The 9,503-nt window shown below is 40.6% G+C and overlaps 1 protein-coding gene across 1 annotated transcript in view; it reads left to right on the top strand.

Annotated features, from left to right (window-relative positions):
• Positions 1-9,503, top strand: part of afg2a (AFG2 AAA ATPase homolog A) — a 96,261-nt gene that overhangs the window by 14,526 nt on the left and 72,232 nt on the right. The window contains exon 11 of the mRNA XM_008326662.3: positions 3,862-4,029. Coding sequence (XP_008324884.3) covers positions 3,862-4,029 — 168 coding nt within the window. The remainder of the gene's footprint in view (positions 1-3,861; positions 4,030-9,503) is intronic.

The raw sequence follows: 9,503 nt of genomic DNA, 5'->3' as shown, positions 1-9,503 counted from the left end.
TTTTGCATGTTGCTATTGTTTTGTTTACCCTTGAGGTTTTATCAACTGTGTTCAAGTAATTGTTTATTTTTTTATTTTAAGTTATTTAGCACTTTTTTTGCTAAATATAGCGTAGCTGGCTTGTAGTGATCCCTTTATGTTTTTTATGATCTACTTTCACACTATTATGCAAACTTGTAGCCATTATTATACCTTTTTACCAGCATTTGGGTTGCGCTAATAAAAAGCTATCAGCAGCAGTGACATATTTTAACTGGATTTTTTGTTCAGAGTTTTAGCAGTTTTCAACCCTTCTGTTCATCACCAATATCTTTGTTTATTCTATAATCAAACTGTGCAAACAGTGTAGAACACATACTGTATGTTATCCTTCAGCCGAGGTTGGAATCATATGATGATCAACAGATTCAACGTTGACATTCAGCACCGTCCACACGTGTGCAGGAACTCCTGGTTCTGTGTTGTCATCACTGGTTGCAGCGTCTTTGAGTATAATGTTAGAAAATTAGTGTTCGTCTTACTTTTTAGGAATGAAGACCAGGTTGTCAGTGACCCCTAGAGACAAGGCCTTGATTTGCAGGAAGGGTCTGTTTTAATGCCCTGTGTTTTTAATTGAGACCATCCGTGTTCTAAAATACCGCAAAACAACCCCCCGCCCCCAGACCCCTGTTCACCCTACAGCTCTGTGAAATTAGTTTTCCCTTTTCTCCATACGTATTGTGATGTTTTGCAAATGTGCATTCTTGTGAATTTAGGGGGGCCTCCTTTTCCCCAAATTCCCACTCGATCTCTGGTGAATTTGAAGCATCATGGAACAAAGTGCAGCAGAGAGAGAGAGGAGAATGAGTCCACATAAGGTTCAGATTAAATTGTGTTGTGTTGCCTTCTTTTTTTTCTCAACTCCCTTCCCATCGGATGTTTTCATAACTAAACCAAATATGAGCTTGGAGTCAGCCAAAGCAGTGCAGACTCGGGGGAAGAAAATCCCTCAGGCAAATTGTTACATTCACGTTGTGAGTTGAGTTTTTTTTTTTTTTTTTGCTGCCCAGGTGTTCAGGCTGGAGTTCTGCTGTAGACTTTTTTTATCTGTGTTCAAGACATTTGTGTTGGGCAATCGTTTTCTTAATGAAGGCAAAATGAGTGGTTTATCCAGACAGATTTCTTTTTTTAATCACTCATTGATTCTGAATTGTATGGTGTTTTGTCAACTGTGTGGTTCTGCAGTGTAGCGGCTATCACACCTACCTAAACTCCTGAAGAAAAAAAAAAAGTCCTTATGACACCTTTTACGTGTCTACAGAAAACCTGTGCAAGTACCACATTTGGTCCCGGGGTCCAGAATTTGAACACAACTGTAGTATATATTCAAACCTGTTTTGCTCATTTTCGTGCACACGTTTTGAGCCACAGGTTGAGGTTTCCAGTAAAGCATTTTCACAGATTTCCCTTCCTCTTCTCTCACACGTCCTCAGCAGTGAGGCCTTCGGGGTCCTACACCTTCACAGGGCAGGCAGCTGTCGGTTTGGGGTTAGTTAGTGCATATGGTGTTGTGGCTTCTGCTGTTCCTCATCTCCCTCCGAGGTCCTGCTTCCTTCCACATCCTGGCCTTTGCTAGCCCCTACCCTTCCACTCAGACCAGATGTTTTTCTGCAGTCTGAGCAGCACCGGCTCTGAAGCATTAATGCAGATGAGGAGTTGAAGCTGCAGCCAGGTAGAATGATGGGATGTTTAGAACTCTGGGGATTTGGAGAACGAGAATAAGAGTGGAAGAGCTGCAGGGAGACGTCATTATGTGCAAGTGGAACACAGTGACCCGGGACACATGTGCTTGGACTCAGTGTGTCCCTCTCATCTCTCTGCCCGACCATCACTTACTCAGTCAGATGAAGAGAAAATATAAACAGGATGTAGTCTTGTCTGATCGTAAATCCTATCCCCTCTCCTCTGCTCCCTGGCCCCAGGCCCTGGACCACCTCTGTTCCCCTTTAGCCCTTACTAACCCAAACCCTCAAGTCTTGTCTGTGCTGTCTCTGAGTAACCCCCCCCCCCCAACCCCCCCTTAGCTCAGTAGATGAAGTCTTAGGTTCAGTCCTGTGTGTGTCCCTGTCATATATGTATACACACACATTTATAATGTTCTCTTACGCAACCTGCGTTGTGGGCTGGATTTGTAACTTCTAATCATTGACCACATTAAGCATGGAACTCTCCAACAGAAGACCTGTCAACCTTAGGGTAGGGGTTAAAGCTCCTCAGCTGGACGCCAAAAGTCTGTCCTTTGAACACTAGTGTAGGTCTGGGCTAAACACTTTTCCCCAAACTTCAGGAGAGAACATTGCAGAGAAACACTCTTTTAGCCCAGGATTGCAAACACTTTTAGTTAATAACTGTGAGAGATTCCGTGAGTCAGGAGACATCTCATCACATTAAGGTGGAAACCACCCTAAAACCACATTATTTGGAAAACTACTTGAGTTCTCCGAGGTTCTGCTCACCTGCGCACAGTTAGCGGTAAAATTGGATTCTTCCTGCCAAAGATAAAAAAGACCAATCAGAATGTCTGTGTAAGTTCTCAGTCAGCAACATCACCATTGCTGAAGCAGTTACTTCAAGGCCAACTGGACTGGTTAGATTTGTTAAAGACATGAACTAAGAAAGCCTCTTGGATGAGAGGTGACTTGTCTTCAATAAACCAAACCCTTCCAGTTGGCCTTGATGCAAATGTTTCAGACCAATCAGAATGTTTCCAGTTCAGGCGCCAGTGTCTGCAATGGTGCGAGGTTGCAACAATAGCTGTAAGATGAGGGATCAGTGCAAAAGAACCAGCTTACATTGGTATTTTGGAGAGACGTTGGTCCCTGATAAGATGACACAATCATAGGTTTTTAACAGGAAATATACAGTAAAGACCAGACCAGCTTTGTACACACAGTACATGTGCCTGTGACTGGCCTTCCTGCAGTCCCAACGTTTTGGGCTATTTTTTTGCAGTGTTCATTTTCGAAAGTACTTTACATTTAATTTACAGTGCTCAGTTAGTACTGTGTCACTGCTCAGTCATCACCTCAGCCCGTCAGCCTGTGCCCAGAATTTATTTCCTTCGGTCAATTCACTCCACAACAAAGGCTCTTTCCTGTCACTGACACATCACTGTTTGTTTTGCTGACTCCTCTTTGGTGAAACACACCGGTCTCTGTAACTGTCTATTCAAAAACTAAGCACTTCAATTATACTTCCCTTCCTTTTGGCCCACTCTCCTGTCTATCCAATAATGCAGCGCCAATTATTTCCTCCGTCAAAAAAGGAATTAGCGTTCATTTTGAGATTTGCGTTTGTAAGGTGTGTATCATCCCGGCGTGTAGCGGCGTGAATGTTGGCTTGTGCAGAGTTGGGCTGAGTGCATGTGGGTTTGGATTAAAGAAGCCTCAAGCCTCAATGACACCAGTGATGCTTCCTTAGGAAAACAAAAACTGCTTTCACATCCCTGTTTTATGCCTTCAATTATGGTCTTATGTTTTCTCTGTTATTCACTCTCGATGGCATTTGTGCATCAACATCCTTTGTGGTCCACGTGAAGTCTGGGGCTTTATGAACTTCGTAAAAATCCACGGTCTACTTTTACAACAAAAGATATTCCCGGCAACTATAATTAAATCTGCTGCTAACATTTGAATAATGAGAAATTTTTTGGTTGAATGTCATCGTCGCTTGTAGCCCTGGAATTCACCAAGAAATGCATAAGATTTAACAACAAATTTGTAAAAACGTTAACTATAAAGATAGCTAATAATAGCATACAAACAGCTGCACTTTGTTGTACAGAATTAAAGCCAGACTTTAACCACAGACTTCTCCCTGCAGGTTTGCATGCTCTGAGGCGAGCGCTGGGAGCTGCTAACAGACCATCAGACCAGCAGCTGATGGGAACTGTAACTGTCACACTGCAGGACCTTCAGTGGGCCATGTCTGTGGTGAAGCCCAGTGCCATGAGGGAAGTGGCCATAGATGTTCCTAAGGTACGATCACCTCGTCATGACCCTTAACCTGCTTCACCTCTGCTTTCATTTGTCCGCTGTTTCTGATTCGAGCAAACATCACAAAACGCTGCCTTTTGTAGCTGTAATAATGAAGAGTGCTGAGTGTTTGGTCGGTACCTATTACTTCATTGAAGCCGTGCCCATGAATGAACATGCAAATTCAATCAGCAATCAGCACTGTTCCACACGGCAAAATTCACTGCCATCACAGAGCTCTTGTCTCCGGGACAGAGACTTTTTGACGCCAGGCAAATGTCAGAGTAAATACATTTCATTAATTTTTCCTCCGGTCCAGACCTGATAAGGATTCTGACCTTTTAAACTAGTTGATGATCCCTCGAAACAGTCTCCAGATATGTTCTGCAGCAGATTTTATCTGCAAAATAAGTTCACATGTCACAGAAATTCTTTCAATAAACGCTGCAGAATCAGCATCCAAAAAACCCCCAAAAAAAGCGAGGTTTACAGTTGAGTTGCCAAAAAACACTGGTTTGTTCTGGAGCTAGATGAGAGCCCTGATGTGACGACCCTCAGAGGCCTGACGGTGATATAAGGCTGCAGCCTGTAATAAAACATCCCGGTTTAATGAGAAGACCATGTAAAGAAATGAAGATTTGATTTGTTTTACATGAGGCCCGTTCAGAGGACTCTTTGCTGCGGTGTTCTGAACCACAAGTGACCACTGCACGGACGTCTCACTAAATCAAGTGGCCTTTCTGCAGAAGACGTCTCCAGCTTTGGAACAAACAAGACAATACTCTCAAAAAGAAAAAGAAAAAAAATGTCATTAGGAGCCACATGGACTGAACAGACCCTCCCTTCACATGCCTGCCTGCTTTATAGCATTATATTTAATGACACCAGCTTTATTGGATCCTATGTTTGTAATCAGCATTAGCTGTGTCTCAAACTTTGAATGGCCTGGAGGAAGTTTACTGGTTTATATAACACAAAGTTTTGGGTTTTTTTTTCAGATTAAAGTGTCCAAACACAGTCATAATCTAAACAGTGTTGTCACTTTTTAGCACAAAAAGAAAATAAAAGCTCACTAACAGCCATTAGGGTCTGTTTATTTTTCTGCCAATGCACTTAAAAAAATCCCAGTGACCAGTGAATCACCCACTTTTAAAAGTGGGAAGAATGGAAGTGACCCCCTTATCCTTGGTCATGCTATTCTCCAGCAATGAATCACTCAGCTCTGAGTAAATGGAGGCTGGAAGAGAGGGAGTAAATAAATGAGGAGGGATGAGAAGACAGTGGTGAGACTGCAGGATGTTTTGGAGTTTGCATGTGTGAGACATAATGGACAGGAAGAGGGCTAACATCATCCTCTGCCGGTAATTGAAAGCAGATTGGGAAGCTGACGGTTTCTGCCAGCAACCCAAAAAAAAAAAAAAAAAAAGTAGAAAAGAAGGAGAGAAGAGGAAGAAACGTTGTTCTGATTCCTCTTCGCCCTTTACTTTCTGTAACTCTAAGCTCTTAGCTCACCCAGACGTCAAGTTCTGCGACCGCATGCTGGAAAAAAGACACAGCGGCGAGTTTAAGTTTGGATTTTTATTTTTTTTTATCCTCTAGCGTTGCTCAGCTGAAAGAGCAGCCGCAGAGCCATGGAGTTGATTATATCCACATGAGTGCAAACATTTGTTTCTAATCCATTTTATATAAGAAACTTCCAGTGGTGCCGGATGAATACACGCCTCCAGTTCCTCGGAAACATTCTCAGATCACGAAAACCTTGAGATCCCAGTTTCACAGATTATGTCTTTCCTCTCCATTTACGTTTTATTTACATGAAAAAAAGTCCACTTTTAATCCCTCTGCTTGTTTAGTGACAAGATGTTCCTCATCTTCCATCTGCTGCTGTCTGGCTTTAATAATTTCATTTGGCAGCGACATAACAAGAGCATTTATTCCTCCCTTTAAACCCCTCTTATTTTTTTCTTGTTTGAGAAGTCCCCTGCACCCTCCTTTCAACCCCATCAAAGGCCCAGAGCCTGAGAGGCCCCTTGTAAAGTTCAGAAAACAACAGTAAAAGATAATAAGTAGGTCTTGTACGGAAAAAAAAAAAAAGAAAGAAAGGGACGAGTGGAGGGAGAGAGGAAAAAGGGAAGGAACACAGCTAGGAGAGGTGTGAGTCAAAACGGTGCCTTCTAATTCCGCAGATACTCCATTCAGGACAAAAGCAACCCGTCAATTAATGTTTCTTTGTATTGTTATTTCTCACAATGACTCCGTTTGAGTCTATGGAGGCTCAAACAAAGATCAAAAACAAGGGAAGCGGTGCCTTTGTGATGCACACAGTCTTGTGATTGATTTGTGTTCATATGATTGACAGGTTGGAGGATGTTGTCTGTGGACTCGGGGGCAGCTGGGGGCTCTGTTTTAGAATAGACGTCAACTAAGAGGAGTCTTTATTCTCCGTTCAAACCTGGTCTGTGACTCAGGTCTATAACATTATAGACCACCTAATGATAGAAGTTTGTCCAGCGTCCTGTCTCTGTGTGTTCACACCCACACCCATCAGCGTCCTACTGTACCATTATTAGCCATCTTCTTTTCTTTAGTTTACTGTGCGCCAAAGGAATACTTTAAAAAACAGATAAACACTCACTGATTTATCAACAGCCTTTGCTCAGTCACTTATTTTTAGTTAAAGTCTTCACTAAATAACTCACTGCTGTAAATCAGAACAGTGGTCTCCACCACCGATTGGTTTCATGCAAGACAGTTTTTCCACAGACCAGCAGCTGGGTTGTGGGTGTGAGCGAGGTCACACGCAAAACAAAACACAATAAAGTGCATCACGTATAATGTAACTATAACAAGAATAATAAAAATAATTCAGTTTTTACAGTAGGCACTTTAATTTTAGCACTCTTGGTATTTTGTTTTTCTCTCTTTTTGGTAGCGGTTTTGGAGCTTTCTGCTGCTTCATCATTAGAACTCCCCCTGTTTTTAAGGAAGCTCTTCAGTGATATTTTTTATTTTTGTCATTTATTGATAGTTTGATGTGTGGAAAATATAACTGGGCCATGTGCTGGAAAATGGATAAGACAGATGTGATAGTTTTTCAAAATCATTAACCATAAACATAATCAAGTCAATAATGGGCTCAAAGTTGACTAAATATAAAAATAAAATGAAAACCAACTGAGATAGTTAATTGTTAGTCAAATTTGCCAAATGTACTGAAAATAAAACTAAAATGTAGAATGTGCCGAACTAAATAAAAAATAGAATAGTGAAAAAATAACCAGACTTTATAACCAAATCACCAAAAGTAGCTATGGGTTAGCAAAAAATTGTCATGGAAAAAGTTTTTAAGCAAATTACAATATTAAAAAGTGTATGACCTACTTCACTGTTAAGATCTAAGAGCACAGACCTAAAGACAACTTAAATATGAAAACCAGTTTTACACTCCATTGGCTTAGAAAGTGTTCTACCAAAATTGCTAAAGATTAGCCCATATATAAAAAGAACAAGAAAGTGACAATCGTTTTGTCCCCTGAACACTAAAGCTACTCAAATGCCAAAAATAATTATGATTATGATTTAATTCAATAACTTAGATGTTCAAAAGATGGTCCTCGAGCCATAGTTTGGACATGTTGTATAACAATCCTTTTGAAGCTGCCGATGGCCTGTGATTAAATCCAGCAATTATTCTTGTGGTTATTGATAGACAGTAGAGAAAGTTTGGGACGCAGTTATATAAAAAGCTCACCTTAGACGTGTTGTTTGGACTGTTATCATAATTGCACAACAGTCATGAGCCTCAGTCAGGATATCCCGTGTCTCTACGGGAAGCTTAAAAAGATATTATTTATTGCCCTGCAGCTTAATTTAATATCAGATCTGAGTTGATTTGCTCCAAGATTGTAACGCATATTCTGTCACTTGGGGCAGTTTTGCTCAGTTTTCTCCTTCTATTAACCAAAAAGGACAAAGTGGAGAAATGTCTGATGAATGCACGTTGTACGCAGTCAGAATAAGACTACAGCTCTGCATACACTGCATGCTTTTTGCACACTAACCTGGTTTCGTGTGTGCATGTGAACGTAATCACAGAGATAAAGCCAAGTGTGGGAGGAAGTACTACAGTGGAGAGAGATAAGACGGAAAAGGAACAGAGATAGGGACAAGGAAAGAGCAAATATTTAAGTGTATTGAAGAAAAAGATAAAGATAACGTGCGAAGAGAGATTAATGCGTCATAGCTGCAGAAGAGGAGGAGGAGGAGAAGGAAGAGGAGAAAGGAAATTAAGTATATAGAGATGAAGAAGGATACTAGTATGATGAGGGAGAGAGATTTAGGATCTGCTTTATCTCCTGTGGTTTTCTTCCTTCCTCCCTCATTCCACCAATTACTTCACAACATCCCAGATAGATATTTTTTTTCAATTTCATTTCCTTGTTCTTCTCTCCCTCTGACCCTTGTAATCAGTCTGGAAGAACTTCTCGTTCTGTGCACATTTCAGGGGCAGCCACAGAGTTGAAATGGCAGCGTTACAAGAGAATGCCATCGTAATCAGAGCTTGTTTGGTCGGTTGCGTTTTATCGTTGGCGATGTCTTTCGCTGTTATAGCTTCCAAAGTGTCCAGTTCATGTGAGGAACTTCTAAAGAGTTCCGTATCAGGTCACTGGCGATCACTCAGTAGAACTTGGACATGTCCACTCTTATCAACTGCAGGATTCATTTTAGCTGGATTACACGGTCGTGTCTGACTGAACGTGGAGCTGCATAATTCACTGTTTTGACTCTGAGCTTTCCTCAGTTCTGCTTTTGTGAATTTTGTGATCGATAAAAAAAAAAAAGGTTAAATTTACCGAACATGTCTAAACAAGCAGCAAGACTTTCCTCCAGTCTGTGTCCTGGTTTACCCTGGTGTTAGTCCACAGGTTGTCCTCATGTCTGTGTATGTTGCCCTGAGGAATTTCAGCATTTTTTCTCTTTCTAAGGACATTCATGATAACTTTGTATCTCAAAAGGTAATGGTAGAAAATAAAACATTTAAATAAGAAGTCCAGGGTATTAAGTATCTCTAAGCAGAAATTTTTAAAATTGTATGTCAATGTAAAGTATATTCTACAATTCTTACCTACATTTTCACCCCAAATAAAGCTAAAGTTAAAGAAAGGAAAAATGTTTAATTTACACTCGAGGCTATGCTAGTACAAAACCAGGTTTTCTTTTTGATTTGCCGCTGATATTTAGTTTTTGTTTTTGTTTTTTTTACCACAATAAAACACATGGCAAATACAGGTATGGATGTAGTTCCATCAGATTATTTTCTTTTGCTTAAACTGATTGAACATTTAGATGGAATTTAAAAGGAACCTGGTCATCATCCAGAATACTACAGATGGAATTCACTGATCTGAACAGCTCTTGACAGGGTGTTTAGTAATTAAGCTTATGTGCAAAATAATATTTTTAAACTAAAATATAATATCTAAAATACAT

The sequence above is a fragment of the Cynoglossus semilaevis genome, chromosome 15, assembly GCF_000523025.1.
Source record: "Cynoglossus semilaevis isolate Cse_v1.0 chromosome 15, Cse_v1.0, whole genome shotgun sequence".
Taxonomy (NCBI): Eukaryota; Metazoa; Chordata; class Actinopteri; order Pleuronectiformes; family Cynoglossidae; genus Cynoglossus; species Cynoglossus semilaevis.
The sequence above is the reverse complement of the archived record's forward strand: the minus strand, read 5'-3'. Positions and strand labels throughout refer to the sequence as shown.